At 31.8% G+C, this 18,809-nt stretch overlaps 1 protein-coding gene across 1 annotated transcript; it reads left to right on the top strand.

The window, feature by feature from the left end:
* Positions 1-373: 373 nt before the first annotated feature.
* On the top strand, positions 374-17,847 carry LOC108907874 (transcription factor glial cells missing-like). The gene is made up of 5 exons (XM_023454185.1): positions 374-384; positions 6,280-6,614; positions 9,262-9,512; positions 14,656-14,755; positions 16,979-17,847. The coding sequence occupies exons 1-5, from the start codon at positions 374-376 to the stop codon at positions 17,845-17,847; spliced, it is 1,566 nt and encodes a 521-aa protein (XP_023309953.1).
* Positions 17,848-18,809: the final 962 nt, after the last annotated feature.

Here is an 18,809-nt window from a genome sequence, read left to right as displayed (position 1 = left end):
AACTTTCTTTCCTGAAGTATTTCAGCCAATGAACCTACTCACTACCGTCAGGTGTTAGATACCGGAAATATGGGGGTGGGTCCGTAACTAGAACACGAATCTATTGGCCGGCGAAGCGTTAGATTACCGGAGGAAGGGAAGAAAAGGCGGGGTCTTCTATTTCAGGGGTACACACGCGCTAGTCGTTCCAGTTATCCTTCCAAGTTTCTAACGTTCGGTCGTGTTAGTTCTTCCATAGAAATAGAATAGCGAGTACGTCAACTGCAATCCTGAAAGTTTAGTTTGGAAGACTGTTTAAGTTGTGCGTGAAATGGACTTTTGATTTTTCGTCGCTCTCAGTGTTCTGGACTTAAAACCTCCAGTTTTGGAAGATATGGTAATTCTGTAAGTTATCAGTTTTTCTTAAATTAAACGTTTAGTTAATGTTTTGCCCATTTAAAACAAGCCGCAGGAGAGTTCAATATGTTAGTAAAGGTTCGTCGCCTGATTGAGAATCGATATCACTCAGAAATAAACCCCGATGGGCGGTAAAAGGTTACGTCAAATACTTTGTTAGAGCTATATGTTTGCTCATAGCAAGCTTAGTTAACTTAAAATGTTAAAAAAGCGTCAGTATGCTTTGTATTTTATCACAGGAAAAACTGTATCTATTGTAGCGTGATGCTGATACAGATACGATTATGCCGTGTTTATTTTTACTAAAACAATTGCTATGATTCTTCTGTATCGAAGATCTCCGAGTCAAGACAGGAATAATACTTGTTTATCTTGATGTTATACTAGCGCCGATAGTGCCGTTTTCCACTTGTATACCTTGCGCGGCCAGTTTGCCGGCCTACTAGTGAATTATTTACGATTCAGAGATCAGATATCATATAATTAATCGAACAGAATAATTACCGGTCTAGTGACAACGCAGAATTACGATTGTTTAATAACCATTGTCCTAAGGGCGCTTTACGACCGATTCGTTGCAACAACTCGATAACTTACGAATGAAATTTATGGTTAGATATGGTTTTACAAGCTTTCATTTCAGATTTCAAAGGAACAACGTTCGCGTGGGTTATGGAATCGTTCTTGTATTTATCATCGGGCGAGCCAGCGATTATTTAATTCATAACAAACATAAAACGTGGATGCCTGGCTGTATATTATATTAAAACTAATATGGAAATTCTCGGTTTACTTAATACGTTAGCTGACCTGATATCTTGCCACTTTCAGTTGAAATGTGGAATACATATGTTTCAGTAAATTTAATCGAAATAACTAATTGTTCAAATGCATATTGCATTATCTATAATTTTTTATATATAAAGGGTAATAATAGTATGCAATGTCCTATTTGTGAATAACTTTAGAACGCTAAGTTAAATAATGTTAATTATTGACAGTATCCAAACAAGATTTTAAATTTTTAACAACTTTAAATGTGTCACCATATAGGTATGTAGGCATGTCACATTTATTCTGTAGCTGGTTATATTTTAGACACATGTTAATTAATAAGTAGTGGCCTTAATTGATAATTTGTTTCAACAATCTCACAATGAAACGCACAATATTGCCGATTTTTTTTGACAGGGAATACGTATATTAATTTTGCCTACTAACACTTTATCTTTTGTAATGTACTTGATAAGTTTATATAAATATACTATTTGTTGAAAGGAACGCCTATTATGTAAAGTTAATAAATTGTTATTAATTAGATCTTGTTGATAATGATCACCTCTACTATACTGCCCAGTAGTTATATATGTAGCATGTTTGACAAATCTTCAATTATTAATTGAATATACAGGGTGAGTCATTAATAATGGTACACAGCTTAATAGTAGATTGTTAACGTCAAAATATAGTGATTGAGCCAAATATGCCTTCATCAGTTGTTGCTCATTTTCGTTCTACAGGGTGTTAAAGTTGAAAAAATATTTTCCTTTTTTATCTATATTTTAAGTATGTATGGACCGATTGTTTTGAAAATTTGTAGTTTTACGTTTTTTGACGAGGCAAATACGAATATGCAAATAGTGTTGGGGTCATGTCTAGGGGGCGCTAGTTGTACTGTCCTGTCAATGTAAAAATATGTCTAACTATTTATATTTTCCAATTTTGAATTTCTTAACTAGAAATTGTTGAACTAAGTTCAATTCTAAACAAAAAAGATATACTTGTCACAAACCGATAAACTCAACTGTTTTCGAGATACAGACATTTAAAGTTTTTGAGATTCGACGGGAATTAAATTAGAAAATTATTTTTTCCAAAGTAGTAGGCATGGATAATAAATTGACAGCTGTGACTACAATACCATATTGTTTCCTACTCAATTTGATTAAGGAGTAGTTTTTTCCTTGTCGATATTTTTTAGAGAAGAGAATATTTTAATAAAAAGCTAAGAAAGTGCATTGAAGCTGCTGGTAGTTAATAATTTGTTAAGATATGCATAATAAAAGCTTCAATTGCTGTAATGTTTGTCTTAATTCTTAATTCAGGCTTGGTATCTTAAGACCTGCTAATTTTCTAATTTAATTCGAATCTCAAAAACTTAAAACGTCTGTATCTCAAAAACGGTTAGATTATAGATTTGTAACTAGTACACCTTTTTGATTTAGAATTGAACGTAGTTCAATAATTTGTAGTTAAAAAATTCAAAATTGTAAAATACAAAAAGTTAGACAGATTTTTAAATTGATAGGACAGTATAACTAGCGCCCTCTAGACTTGACCCCAACACTGTTTGCATATTCGTATTTGCCTCGTCAAAAACCGTAAAACTGCAAAAGAAAAATATTTTTTCAACTTTAACACCCTGTAGAACGAAAAGGAGCAATAATTGATTAAAGCATGTTTGGCTCAATCACTATATTTTGACGTTAACAATATGCCATTAAGCTGTGTACCATTATTAATGACTCACCCTGTATTTGGCATATTACGGGTTCCATATCACTGAGCAGTATTCCACCTTTGACTTCACTTATATACCACTCTCAAATGTAGAGAAAATCACCTGATAAAGAAGATATATTATTACAGTATATTGGAATATATGTATGTAGTACAGGGTGTTTTGTTATTAATAGGTCAAATATCAGCCAGGTACTTAAAATAAAGTTTTGTCGAAAATGCTTTGTTTATTTACAGGCATATTTCGGAAACAATTTTTTTTCGAACTTAATATACCTACCTAATAATACCGACACGGATCCCCATTCAATTTCTTGTACAAGAAACCAGTTAAGCACAAACGTCATTTTCCGAGTTCTTTTAAAAACGATAAATGTTACGTTACCTATATAAAGCAGAAATACCGACATATTTAACATTGTGTATGATTTTTAAGAATAAAAGATCGTTAAAGTGAATTGTGTCATCATGCCGAGTGATTTATTTAGTTGTACTGATTATTTTTTAGGATTGATATCAAATCATGAAATTCAACGCTGTTAACATTTGAATAAGTGTATGTTGGACGAAATAGTGGACAATATTTAATATAGCTACAAACTTAGCAAAAAGATGATGTTTAATTACTTCTAATTTGCAAAAATTAACCAAAATTCAATAACCGACAACTACTGCAAAAAATCAAACCTATTTTTCTCTGAAAAGGTGCATTTTAGTGATATCCAACATATATTTTATACAGAGAAAAAGCTTTTCCTGATTTTTTTACAATTTACTAATTGTCTTTTTGTAAATCAAAAAACAAAACATTTTATGAACTTTAATTCTAATTACGAAAAAGTTACACCTTCTTAGAACCAATAGATGCTAAACTTGATGCCATTTGTAGATTTTTTTATCTGATTGTTTTTCCGGGAACGTTTAATATTAATACATTTTTACAAATGTCTTGTTTACGTGTTCTTGCAAATATTTCGCAAAAATTAAGTTATACATAGAAGATTAGTTAAAAAAACAATTGTTAGTAATTATCGCGTGTAATTAATGTAAAACATAAAAAGTCAGTCTAACTTGCCGAGATTTCAATAAGGCGCTCCATCTACAAGGTGTTTCAAACTCGATAGTATGGGCCTATTATGAGAATACAAAAAACTTAAATACAATTTGAGACACGTGGAGTTAAATGGAATGAGGTAAGCTCCATTTTCAATCGAAAGTATTATCTTTGGGATTTGACAGGAACGACTAATGACGTCATCAATTATATTTTTTCCAGAAACACACCCATTTTTTTTCCTGTTAAAAAGCTTTTTATTCTAATAAACTTTTATTAGAGAAATTTTTCTATATTACTTGCCGTTTAAAAGTTATAAGCAATATCGCCCTAAGGAGTCAAAAAGAAATACCACCTAAAAATCACTTAGCGGTGGAAGGATCAAGTAGTCGTTGGAAAATAATTGAATGTTTGTTGTTTAAGGTACATAAATGTCACAAAATACTTGTCATTACTCAATACGAACGTCAAACGTATAACTTTTGCGCTTACAAAACGTTTTCTCATTCAGAAAAAGTTGATACCTATGTTGCTAATTTACGGCGAGTCACAAAAAAATTCAAGAAGAGCTGTGGAGTTATATCGAGAAAGGTATCCAGAGCGCTTTATTTCTGATCACAGAATCTTTACAAGATTGGAGGCGACCTCGCGACAAAATGAAGATGCATTTTCTGTTCGGAAAAATCAAATAATTGACCGAAGGGTAAGAAACAATGTTAATACAGATAGACTGTTACAATATTTCGAACAAAATCCATGATATTCTATATGGCAAGCTAGTCGGAATTTGGATAAATCAGCCGTTCAACGAATTTTAAAGACCAATGGGTACCATGACTACAAAATTCACAATTTGGAGTATTTGCCTGACGGTTTGTCAGTAATGATTTACCAATCTCAGCTTTCACTCAGACCGATTTATTTACAGTGTTACAAAAATTTTGACTGTTGAAAATATTCTAATATCTGTAACATAGAAATTACAATACTCTGTATATCTATATTCATACTCACTGCAAATAATGTTTCAATATTATTATTTGAAAATATCCATTAAAAAATCTTGTTTTTTTTATTGTCAGCCAATTATTTCTCTTAAATTATCTATTGACTGTTGTTAAGTGACTCTTGGTTTTAGTTGTTTTGCTCTTTTTTCTAATAATTATTATTAAACTAACAATCGACAAGTATTTTGCAATATTTTTTCACCTGAACTGTTATTTCATATGAGATTTCTTTAATACAGGGTTTAAATAATTTCACATGCACAAGAAAATGTGTTTTTTTTTTAAAGAAAGACACATAAAACAACAATTAAACAGAAATTATGCAACAAGTGTATTCACAAATGCTAAAATAATACCTACGCAAAAAAGTAAAGTAAATTTAAAACAGGAAAAATAATGTTGTCTCAATTGATTCCTGCGTCCCCTTTTGGTCGAATTTTAAAATACAGATACACAACTAATAAGTACTGTGAGGCAATGCGTTCTGAATTTATTAACAAACGTGTCTGTTTGTACTTTTATATTCGTGGATGTATAAATCCGTAACACTAATTTATGTAATTAAAAATATTTCCTCATCGGTTAGTTTTAGCCGTTTTCAATAAGTATACTTTTTTTTGTTCAAAAAAGTCCAATATTTCATATTTTGTTACTAAAAGTTGTATACGGGGGTTGGCAAAAAAGTGACTACATATTCAATGCGTTGCCTGCAGAGGGCGCCTCGTACGCGACACTCAAAAAATCATTATTATATTATTTTTCCCATCATAAAAAAACCTCTCTGTTGAAAATTTGAAACATTTCTGACTAAAATTATAGAAATTATTAAGGAAAAACCATTTTTTATTTTTTACTTTGACACCCTGTATTTTTTTTATTATGCGACTTGGGAAATAGATATGTTAGGTTAAATCGACTTATTTTCACCCAAGGAATCTCTGGTATCATTTGTGTCCCTCAATTTAAATACACCCTGTACTACATAAAGAATCGCTTTTTTTTCATTTTAGAGGAGATAATACATAATCTGATTCGTAAATGAGATTAGGACTAAAACTGAAATTATTCATAATGTTTAATTTCAAAATCATTTAGTAGCACGTTCGAAGTTGATTTTATTTTTCTTGGTTATGACTTTAGTAAACAAATTTTCAGAAAATGTCGACACCTTTTAATCGTTACAATTATTAAAACAGTACTGATCCTATCCTTATTTTAATAAGGATAATATTATCTATAAGGTGTTTTTATTTTAAATCTTGAACTGGTTCAAAATCTTTCACAATCTCCTCTCCATTGCAGGCACACCCCCTCTTCACCTGGCATGTCGTGCCGGGCCTACTCAAGCAGCACAGACTGGGACATCAACGACAGTGCCATCCCACGAATCAACGAGTATGACCCCTTCTCCGAGTGGGCCGACGGCCACTGTAGACTGGTGTACCGCGCTGACAACGAGGAGGCCAAGAGACACTCGTCCGGCTGGGCAATGAGGAACACCAACAACCACAACGTTCACATACTGAAGAAGAGCTGTCTGGGGGTACTGATGTGTTCCTTGAGGTGCACCCTACCTAACGGGGATCGGGTGCATCTTAGGCCCGCTATTTGCGATAAGGCCAGGAAAAAGCAGCAGGGTAAGTGTTGTTTTAGATAAGGGTGCTTTTGGATTAATTTGAATTAGGGTGATTAAAATAAGAGAATGTCTTCTAATCTCTGAAGACGTTTGATTAAAGTCAATAAGGCGCCACAAGGGGCCATCTCATCTGTCGATTGATTTGTTAGGGTAGGTACAGATATTTTGGTCGCCACAACATGTCTTTGGACCGGTATTTCAGTTTTCTAAAATCTGATGATGCAAATGTGCGACCATATATTTTAGGAGTGATTTGTTGCTTTAATTAATTTTGAAAACAAGGAAAAATGCGGACATATGCCATTACTTCGAGAACTAAGAGTAAATTTCAATATATGTTAGGATTTTTGTTGTCCACTCCATTATTTAAATAAATTTATTTTTACTGAACTTACACGTTTTGTATATTTTTTGTACATAATGTTTGAAATATTTGAAAACCGTCGCAATCTGCTAAGCTAACCCAAATATCGATCCAAGGATTGACAACAGATTTGGTCCATGGCGGGGTAGGCCCTCTAAAAATTTTTTACGTGTATGGGGTCTATTGACTTTTCCAACTAAAGGTAAACATATGTTGTATTCAGAAACCCTCGTAAACATATCAACTTATGGCGGATACTGTGGTCATTATAATGGGGTGTTTACCACCTTTTCAGATATTACCATAAAATGAAATAATAAGGCAAAGAACTCGATCTGTGTTTCTTTATTTTAGCATGAAGTTATTATTTAATTAGCAAATTTAAATAAGAAATGTAAAAGAAAAACGAATTTGGCGGGCAGCTAGTGCGTGCTAGACTATGATTTAATTGCGCCATCTACTAGTAGGAAGCTCAACTAAAGTCTCATACTACTGTCCTTCAGTAACAAAACACATTTTTTTTATGCAAATGCCCGAATAAGGATAAAAAAATTCTACACCAATGACTATTCTTGAAATTCAGCTTTTATAACTCCCAGTGGTATTTCTAAAAAAGCGTTTCTTCCACTTTATACGAAAAATGAAATCTACTACTTTCTTTCGTTTTTCCTTTCTTCTCCTTTGAATAAATCAGAAATAACGTTACATGCTTTTAATGCAGAAGTATGATTTTTTAAACACAATACATCTAAGTGCAAAAAAATCATTGGCGTAGCAACCTTGAATTTTTTCCGAGGGTATGCTCCTAAACAGAATTCAACTTTGCGTGATTTGTTTATACCTATATTATAGAAAATAATTCAATAAACTATTTTTACGAAAAGAATAATTCGAATGTTATTTTAGATTAATAACGGTCTCGAATTTATGAGGTTCTTAGTGATAGTGACTGCTGGTACCTCCGCTACTGGTTGACACGATTATATTAAAATTCAGCAGATTATCACCACTAATCTAATCTAATTACTGTCATTTCATCATGTTACACCACTGATCTCAAGAAATATTTTAGAAAAAGCTCTACTCTCTTTTTTTTCTTACTTAGATAATTCAAATTCAAATTTTAAACTTTAATTTGAAACGCCTTACATAGGTGAGCAAGAAATAGGTTTAGAAAAAGTGATGTTATCCGGAGTGTTCCAATTTTCCATGTAAATGGGGTCAAAATAAGATTTAACTAAACTTTCCTCTATATGTAGTTGCTTTGCTTAGCCACTAGGGGAGTTGGCAACAAAATTCAGTTATTTCCAAATAACTCTAAAACGGTTTGTATGATTTAAATGCAATTTAGTCGTTGCTTTACATTCGATTACAAATTTTTTAACTTCTGAAAACATCATTTCCTTTTTACTATCAGGTAAATAACATTTTTTATGATAACTATATTATATTTGTATCGAAAATGCATTGGTGATAATTAATAAAAACAATGAAGTACGAAAAAACAGTTAGGAAAAGAAAAAAATTAATAAAGAGATAAAACTAGAGGCCAGCTCTAAAACTTATGATAAAATAGAAACTGAAATTGTGAGGTCATCTGTAAAAAGATATGAGAAGATTTGGTGGGGGTATCTTTTCCATCTCTGTAAATGCTACTACTTAGTTAATAGGTATATCAAAAAGTGACATTTGAACACATGTATTTGCATACCAAATTTTACTCAAATCAGACAAATCGTTTTAGAGTTTGTTTTGTCAAACTTTACGCCCTCTAAAAGCCTAAATGAAGTAATTTTAGATAGAAGTGAGTTTGATTAAATTATCTTATTTTGATCCAAAGAACTTCTGTCAGACTATAAAGTATAGTAGGTACTTAACTGAAATTTTTTAAATTTCAACTAACACTATATGTACCATATTATATTTTTGAAGGTGCTCTTGTACCACTGTGTTGAGTAAATACTTAGTAAATTGTTAGTTTTCTGTCTCATTTTCACATACTTATTCATTAAATTTAGAATAGAAACACCGTTTTGGATATTCGTATACAGACGAACAGTTTGAAACATTTGCCAGCGTTATACAGAGAATTTTTAAATATCCTAGTCGAATGATACTCATTTATCCTCTTGCATCTCTGTTGCAAATCATATTGAATTTGTTAGTGGATTACCATTTATTGACGTCAGCGACAATTACAGTAAATATAAAAATGTTTTCTAAATCTATCCTACTCTAGAATTACTTTTTGAATATCTAGCATTTCATATTAATTTTGTTTTAGGCAAACCTTGCCCAAATAGGCAATGCACAGGACGCCTTGAAATACTACCATGTAGAGGTCATTGTGGATATCCCGTAACTCATTTTTGGAGGCATACGGAGCATGCGATATTTTTTCAAGCAAAAGGGGTACACGATCATCCCAGACCTGAAGCTAAAAGTACGTCCGAAGCAAGAAGGACTTTAGGAAGCGGGAGAAGAGTAAGGGGGTTAGCAGTTTTATTGGCTAAAGAGGCTGCCCTAGGAAATAAGGTAAGTAAAGTACTGTAAATTGTATTTTTATAAGTTATGAAGCAATAGTGAAAAATTAGGTGGATACAAAAGTTTGTACCATTACTCTTAAATTTAAAACTGATTTATTTGAAATAAACAATATATAATCGATTCTCAATATTTTGACTAATTTTGTTTCCAAGTCTGGCGCAATTTAATAACTTGGAAAAACAAGTTATTTGGAGTGGATTTGGAGTTATGGAGATAAAAATATTCAAAATTGATGAACTAAGATCTTATGGTTATAAAATAATCTCTCAACTACTCAGTAACTATTAAAGGGTCTGGCCTTTTGATAGTTACTTTCATTATACCAGACAGTACGACTTGTAGATTATTGATTGTAGACTTATGGAGTAGATATGCTATCCGTTTCTAATACGAATATCTGTAGATCTATTGTGATCTTCCATGAACTTAGAGTAGGCTCTAATTAATAGTAGTACCTCCGGTAGTGCACATTTAGTAGATCTTCTTTGCACAACACTGTGGTCTTATCTTCATCATAAGATAAGGTTTTCTTCTAAAACATTAGTAGGACGTTTCTTGATTGTACAATATTCATTTAGCAGTAAATTCCTGTAATTCTTTGTCATCATATTTGAGCATCGGGCTTCATTCCTTTCTGCAGAAGAGTTCTAATAGGGCTGCAATTACCGCAAGAGGCTTTGGAACTCTTGCAGTGTTAGATGACTTTGTTCAGGTAATCCAAACAACTCCATTCCCGTTCTATCTGGTATGAGTTGATTACTTTTAAGTATGTCTGTTTCTGTCTGTCTGTCTACTCTTTAAGTCTCTCTATCTATCGGATAATACTTAATTCATTAGTTTTTAATGTTCGTCCCGTTTAACCATGATACATGGTAATAAATGGCCATTGTTTCTGCTGTTGAACTGTTCGCAAACTAGACTAAATTGCTAGGAGGCTCATTCTTCTAGTCCTAGTTTTTATTTCCTTACAATCATTTGAAATATTTATATTCTATGGAGCTAGAATCGCATGTACTCATCGTACAGCTTCTGGTATAATCTTCCTTCCCTCAGGTAATTAGTGATTATCCTCTTTGTGGTCCATAATATTTACCTTTTTGATCTTCATTCTAAGCGTAGGCATCAAATCAATGTTTAGTTATAAAAATCCATTACATTTATCAATTATCGAGTTTATTGATATAGATCATCTCCCAATAAACAATCATTCATGCTAAAATACTCGTAGCTATTTTTAAAGTACTTTGTACTTTCTCAAAATCTGTATTGTAAATACATTTTGTTTTTTATTCTTCTTCTACGCATTACTTACTGTAACTGTAGGCTGAGATTAAGTATCAGTAGTCAGCAATATTTTGAAAATATGTTACAACTGATGAATCGCCCGTAGTTATTTAATTATAAAGATAGTTTGTTGTCCATTTGTTTTTACTTTAGGCATAGGCATAAAACCAGTATCTGAATTTGTCAATAGTTAATAATTACTGATAGTTTTAACGGAGATCATCAGTTAAAACTGTCAATTTAACCAAAAATCTAATAGAAAATTCAAAAATTTATATCATATACCTACAGAGTGACGCATTAATATTGGTACACAGCTTAATGGCAGATTGTTAACACAAAAATATAAGGATTGAGCCAAGCATGCCTTAATCAATTGTTGCTTCTTTTCGTTCTACAGGGTATTAAAGTTGAAAAAATATTTTCGATTTTTTGCTATATTTTAAGTATGTATGGAGCGATTGCTTTGAAAATTTGTGGTCACGTCTACGGGGCGCTATTTATACTGTCCTAACAATGTAAAAATAATTATGTCTAACTTTTGTATTTTACAGTTTTGAATTTCTTAACTAGAAATTATTGAACTACGTTCAATTATAAATGGTATACTTGTTACAAATCGATAAACTCAACTTTTCTAGATACGGTCGTTTTAAGTTTTTGAGATTCGGCGGGAATTAAATTAGAAAATTAGCAGGTCTTAAGATACCAAGCATGAATTAAGAATTAAGACAAACATTATAGTAACTGAAAATTTTATTATGTATATAGTAAGAAATTATTAAATCATAAAACGTAACACTACAAATTTTCAAAACAATCGGTGATATCGATAAAATGTCCATAAATAAAAAAAGAAATATTTATTTGAAATTTTTACCTTAAAGATTATTTTTAATTACACCTTTGACTTCAATGACTTCTTCGTTTTGTATCGATAGAATTGTACGTTAAATCCATCTTGTTATCTATTCTCCTTTGTAGGAAATCAAACCAAATAATCGATGCACCCGTAACCTACGGTTACACTGTCCAGTAATAACCAGTTACTATAGCTAGAGATTAAGTATCGGTAGTCATCAATATTTTGAAAATACGAGTTGCGATTGATAAATCCGGCGCGCACATAGATATTTAATTATATAGGTTGAGGAATGCAGAGTGCGGTAATTAATAGCACGCCTGTGAGAAATTATAACAATAGCGAAGAAGATATTTCTCGTCCGTTCCCTTCCATTTCCGTGTTTGATGTTATCTGTAAGATTAACACTTACAAATTGCCCAACGCCTGTGAGGCTTCTATAATTAATTGCTCTGGATTAGCGAAATATAAAAAGCTTGAAATAAAATATTTGAGCTGTAATACATATCTCATATTTATATTGAAAAATATTGATCGATAGTAATTAAAACTTCATCAAATGTAACAAAGTTTTATCATTATTGTTTTAAGGTATAAGTATAAACAATGGGCATACTTCGAAGAGAGCTTCTTTGCATGAAAATAGATAAATTTTGTTATCCCGTACACTTTTGCATCTGTAATAAATTACGAATGTCAACATTTTTTTTAATTCATATTTTTTATTAAATTTTTAATATAACTCTGTAACTTTTTAAAATATATCAATGGAACTTGTACAGGAATTGTTTCGGGACAGCCGAGGCATTCGAGATACTTCGTATATGAATTCTATGACTAATTTTAAGCAAACATGATTCTTATTAATATAACTACAGGTATTCTTCTACCTCTGTGTTTTAGCTACAAATAATAAAGCTATATACAGGGTGGCTACCGAGGTATACGAGATAGTTCGTATATGAATTCTATGAGTAATTTTAAGCAAAAATGATTCCATTAACTTTTCCAGAATTCCCAGCGGTTTTTTGATATATCGGGGTTTGAAGTTGCCAGATCGTATATGGGTAGTTGCTAAAGAATAAATTACATTGTTGCGACTAGAGGTCTAGGTAATTTAATAATTAGCTGGATTTAGAAAAAAAAATGTTGAGACCGTTAATTGTCATCATTAGCAGTTGGTTCTTTTTTATTTTTTGTCATTGTGTTAATATTATGCCTTTAATTTATTCATTTGAAGAATACGCGGACATGATTTTTATGTATGAATATTGCAACGGTAGTACCACCGCCTCAGGGAATATCATATTAGGGAATATATAGCGACGATATCCAAACCGCCGTCTTCCAATGCTGCAGAAATGCTTGAGCTTGTTAAAAATAATCATGGTACTAATACGAGAAGAATTTTTGTACTTTTTGGACAAAGTAGGAAGGGATGTGCAAGTCACTTTAAGAGAAAACGGACTGCATCTCTATCATTACCAACACAAGAACTTCTCCCCACGGATCTTTCCCGAAGAGTTCTTCTTTGTGAATGGTGGAAGAGTCATCTGGATACACTTTCAAGAACCCCTGTGGGCAATTAAAAACCCTCATGCTATTTGAGAAGCCCAGAAGATTCTCCCTAAGCGTTTGAGCTAAAATAATTATTATTAATAATGAAGTTATCGGATTACATTGCTTCGATGGAAATTTGAACATTTGTACCGGGATTTTTTGTAGAACGATCTACCTCTACTACTTCAGGACATTCCTTTTCACATCAGAAGGATGATATTCTTTTTACATGATAGGCTCCGTTTCGTTACGAAAGAGGTGTCACTAATTTCCTCAATGAAAAGTACGGTCCAATTGCTTGGCCACCGCGATCTCCGGATTTCACCCCGTTGGATTTTTCATGTGGGTACTTACCTATACAGTGGGAAAGCCTAATTGCAGGGATCAACTCATTGAGAAGATTCTTATAGCGTTTGATGAGGTGAAAAACAGTATGGAGAACTACAATTGGGAACGAGAGCTTCGACAAAGGATTGAGTTATGCATTGCACAAGGCAGTGGTCATATTGAGTAGCTTTCATGATTACACTGTCATTACCCTTTTATTAAAATAAATCTCTCTCTTTAGTCGTAACAAGGTAATTTACTCTTTAGCAACTACCGAAGCGACCTAGTAACTTCATTCCCCGTTATTTCAAGAACCATTGGGAATTCGGGAAAAGTTAATCGAGATTAGATTTGATTTAGCCTCATATCTTTTAAAGTTAAGTAAAAACACTTATATCACTATTCTGTAACATGTTATAGAGATAACTTTCAACGTAGGTAAATTTTTTTTTTAGTAAAATAATAAAGTAAAAAGTATTAATAAGATTTTCTTAAAATGTCACAAAAAGCAAAGATGAATGTTTCTGTAAACGTTACGCGATATATTTTTTTGTCACTATTTTACAGCACTGTGAGAAAATTAGAGATTAGCGGCTTATATCTTAGTAAGCGTTGACAATTATAATAGAACCAAACTCCAAAGACTCTGGTTATTCCTAGCGACCTCCATGTTTTCGCTAGAAAAAATTATATTCTTCTACGATTCTAAAAACCCTTTATACCAAATGAAATTGGAATTCCTTAAAAAGTGATGTTGAAAGTTACATTGAAAAATTTAACGCACATTTTTTTTTGAGGCGTCACACTTTTTAAAAAATAAAAACTGTATAAAGGGAATTTGATCTAAATCGGTTTATTTTTATCCAAGGAATATTACTCGCCCTTGAATTACTTATTATTATTATTATTTATTAATGAGTTGCTTGTAGTCAGTAATATATTACTTTCATCAGTGTATATTTTTGTATAGATATAAATAAATTATTAATTACATTAATCTATAAGAAAAAATATTTCGTCAAATTTATAGTAAATAAATGAATTTTTACATATTACTTATATAATATTATAGAAAATAATGTGTCTTTTTTTTTTCAGCTTATGTCTTTAAGAGAACCAAAGCGTCAATGTCGAGAAATAACAAATCAAGTCTCAAGGAGTTTGAATCCAACTTCTATTATTTCTGAAACAGACAAAGGTAAATTTTCATTTCTCAATCAGTTTAAAGTATGAATAATTTTTTCCCTCTCATGCAAGGTGGGCCATTAGTGTGAGAAAGTAAAATAACTCTCTTGTTACTCATAATACAGAAAAAAAGTTTATATAAAAGTTATACATAATCAAGAAACCTAAACTACAAAATTAATTTGATACATACATGATACAGGGTGATGAGTGAAAACGGGACACGCTAAATATTACATTTTTTAAATGGAATATCCTGTATATTTTTAAACATATGTCTTTACGGGAAAATTCTATATGTGCCAATATCAACAGTTTATCATTTTAGTGCGGGGTTGTCAAGTTATGTAGAAAATTCTTCGAATTTTGGAAAAAACAAGACCTCGAAGAAGTTGTATTAACTTTCAACTACCAACACTTGGAGCAAAAATATTTGATAGAGTTATAGGCAAATGTTTGGCAAAGACTCCTATATTACCTAATATCGAAATTTTATACAGGTCATTTTTTATCATTTTTAAGTTGACACAATATGACAGTTTTTTCCAAAGCCATGCGACCGAAAATAATAAAAATTAGGTTTTTCCAGAAATGTTGCTATATGTTAAAAACTAACAACTTTAGGTGAAAAACATACTTAATAAAAGTTGAAGTGGACTGATATGTGAATAAAATAGTACAATAAACTACAGGGTGTCCCATTTGAAATTTCTTATAATGAACGTATTATAAAAAATGCCCTGTATAAAATATCGATATTAGCTAATATAGGAGTCTTTGCCTAACATTTGCCTATAACTCTGTCAAATATTTTTCTCCAAGAGTTAGTAGTTGAAATACAACTTCTTCGAGGTCATGTTTTTCCAAAATTCCAAGAATTTTCTACATAATTTGGCAACCCCGCACTAAAATGTTAAACTGTTTATACTGCCATATATAGAATTTTCTCAGAAATCCATATGTTTAAAAATATACAGGGCGTTCCATTTAAAAAATGTAATATTTGGTATGTCCCGTTTTTACTCATCGCCCGATGTGTTTCAAATTTATTTCGTCCTTTAGGTTTTTTGATTCTGTACAACTTTTATATTTTTTTTTTCTGTATTATGAATAACAAGGGAGTTATTTTACTTTCTCACACTAATGGCCCACCCTGTATATGACATACCGATTTAAACGAGTACAAGCCATTAACACAATAAGTAATAGACACAATTAAGTTAAAATACTTATTAAATACGCCCTAAGAATACTCATATTTGGAAGCTGTATTTTTCTCAAAATTGCAAATCCTAGGAATGCTGTATTTTTTTAAGTGATGTTTTTTGTATAACTGCATTAACAATTCCTTTTAATCGAAATCTTCACATATCGCTTTTTTACACTTACCTTAGCCTTCTGTGACGTTTTTATTTATTAAAAAGGTTAATTGTGAGGGAAAATGTGTAAATTGTAGAATGACTTTTTTAGGAATTAAAAATTTTATTACAATTAATTATATATGACATTCAAGAACTAAATTTCTAAATTTATATATAGGTATGCGCACTCTTAGGGTCTATTTAATAAAAACTATTTTACCTTCATTTGTTTTTTATTCGTTGTGTTACTGTTCTGTACATATATGTCGCTACATCCTATAAATGGCAATTATTTTTTTCACATTTTTATCCTAGTTAAACATACATAATATAATTTTACCTACATATTGTATACAATGAAATATTGCATCGTCATAGTTGATATGTTTGTCTTCAATAGATTAATCCAACATCAAAATAGCTTTCTCTAGTTAATTTTACTACATTTATCAAGAATACAGATACGTACAGAGTGCTCAAAATAACACTTGGACTTTATTATTTTTTTTTTGTAATGTTCCTTCTAACGGAAATGTCAAACCACAAAGGAGTATCTAGAGATTCAAAATTTGGGTTCTAAATTTAAAACCACTATATATTTTGATCAAATTTTGATTTAGCGTATTACGGATAAAGGCTTTATGATTTATGTTAAAACTCGTCTCTTACTATTACGACGTATCCAGAAATGAACTGGTGCCCCAACATGTCTTTCTAAAGTTTTGACAGATGTTATGCTATAAACTATTATTTTTATATTCTGGAGATTTTCCTTAAAAAAGGCTGACTTTATATTTCGGTGAAATAAAACACTTTCGTGATAAATCGGTTTTTGCAATAGCAAGTGTATTTAATTTTGCATTCTTTCTTTTCAGGCTACTGCTCATGTCCTCCCTTTGAATGTATATGTACCTATCAGCAACCGTTGTCAACGACTCTGCATCAGTTCCCTTCATCACCTTCAACGTATCAGCAACCTCAACTCGAACCTTTCTGGACCCAAGAACCAACTTCTGGCCAACCGTATCCGGCAGAAATCGGAACCAGCTTGAACCAACAGTACGACTTCAACAACATTTCAACAGATTTGTTCCAACCGGAAGAAATCTTCCAGATGGATCAGCCTGTTAAACCGGACTACGTCAACATCAGTCAAAATAATGATGTTGCGCGAAGTCCCCCAACATTGTTGGATCTAGGAAGTGGCACCATACACCGAGAATTCAAATCGGAGGATTATTGGAATTCAAATATCAATAATATGTTGATTAACGATGACAGTAATAACAGCAGTAATAGTAATAGCAGATACAACCTAAGCCAAAGCCCAGAAAATCAACTGATTCTCAATAACAATTCACAGCCAGTGGACCAAAACTTTTACATGGAATCGAAGATCGACGAGTTGCCATTTTCTCTACAAAAATCCCATTACTACCAACAAAACCCATCCTTCGACTTAATGGACAACAAAACATCGTACTTAATGGAAGACAAAGGCTATCAGAATTTCGAAACGTACCCAAATTCAAAAATTTACAATAAACATAACTACCAGGAGGAATACATAGACTTGGGACAGTTCAACGAGTATAATAGTTTTCTGAGTGTCTACGATAACAAAATGACGAATGACAGTACTATGTTCAACGATCTCGACTTCAGAATCAATTCTTGTGTCTCTAGTTTGAACAATGTGCATAATTATAGTCAAGAAGCTTTCGACGTGATATCGCATCAGTAGTTTAGCGTACTATTTTACTAATCAAGTGCCTTGTTCACTGTAAATAAATGCTTTCAATGATTCTCATTCTTGTGTATTACGTATTGATGACTAGTACGTTCTGTTATTGTATATACTGTGTATAAAATATAGAGTTGTGATATTAGAGGTGTTATTTTATTTTTTACTTATTTTCAAAAGTTAGAAATACGTACAAATTCATAATTTTAACACTGTTCTACAAAACACTATAACGGATATGATGAGAATGCCAAAATTTACTACTACACTGGGGGCATATCTAATAACAACAGTATCTCTGTCTCTGAGATTATTGAAGATAATATTAAAATGCAAGATAAATATCTTGGCTTTAGAAATTCGTTTTACGTTTGTTGAAATTATATATTTCTCATCGCGTTCAGTTTTTATAATATCCAGGTTTTAACCAAACATCAAGCATGTTGCAGACTTCGATATTTGGTCTAATGATTTTTATCTTTTTTAACAATGATATACAGGGGGATAGATGAAGTAAAAATAATATCACTTCTTCATATAATTTTTTTCCATACGGGCCTTCGTTAACAAGTTACGGGCCAAAATTAAAATCTTATTTTTATTTACAGTCTCTAAACTATTAACTTCAGCATGATGCAAATTTGGTGATCGATAACACATGCGTACAGCTTGTTTTTGATGTAGTAAGTGAAACTTCATTATGCCCATAACCCCAGGGACGGACCCCAATGGTTAACAACCCAGAATTTTTGCATAGATGAGGATCGCAATCTGCCTGTATCTAAAATAAATTACCTGAAGAATTTGCCCTCTTGAACCATGAACCCTCTTGGTTCAACTCGGTAAAATTAACAGTTTAGGAAATATTTGTGATTTTATGTCACATTGCACTCGAACGGCACCTCCACCATTTTTTGTTTTTAATTTTTAATTGCACTTAATTACTATGTTAGAAGCGTACA

The sequence above is a fragment of the Anoplophora glabripennis genome, unplaced genomic scaffold, assembly GCF_000390285.2.
Source record: "Anoplophora glabripennis isolate ALB-LARVAE unplaced genomic scaffold, Agla_2.0 scaffold213, whole genome shotgun sequence".
Taxonomy (NCBI): domain Eukaryota; kingdom Metazoa; phylum Arthropoda; class Insecta; order Coleoptera; family Cerambycidae; genus Anoplophora; species Anoplophora glabripennis.
This window is presented reverse-complemented; position numbering and strand designations above follow the sequence as displayed.

What these genes read in the sequence shown, in the direction of transcription:
- LOC108907874 (XM_023454185.1), top strand. An exon ending in GGCCAGGAAAAAGCAGCAGG is followed by an intron (nt 6,615 to 9,261) that starts GTAAGTGTTGTT and finishes ATTTTGTTTTAG; the next exon opens with GCAAACCTTGCCCAAATAGG. An exon ending in TATTTCTGAAACAGACAAAG is followed by an intron (nt 14,756 to 16,978) that starts GTAAATTTTCAT and finishes CTTTCTTTTCAG; the next exon opens with GCTACTGCTCATGTCCTCCC.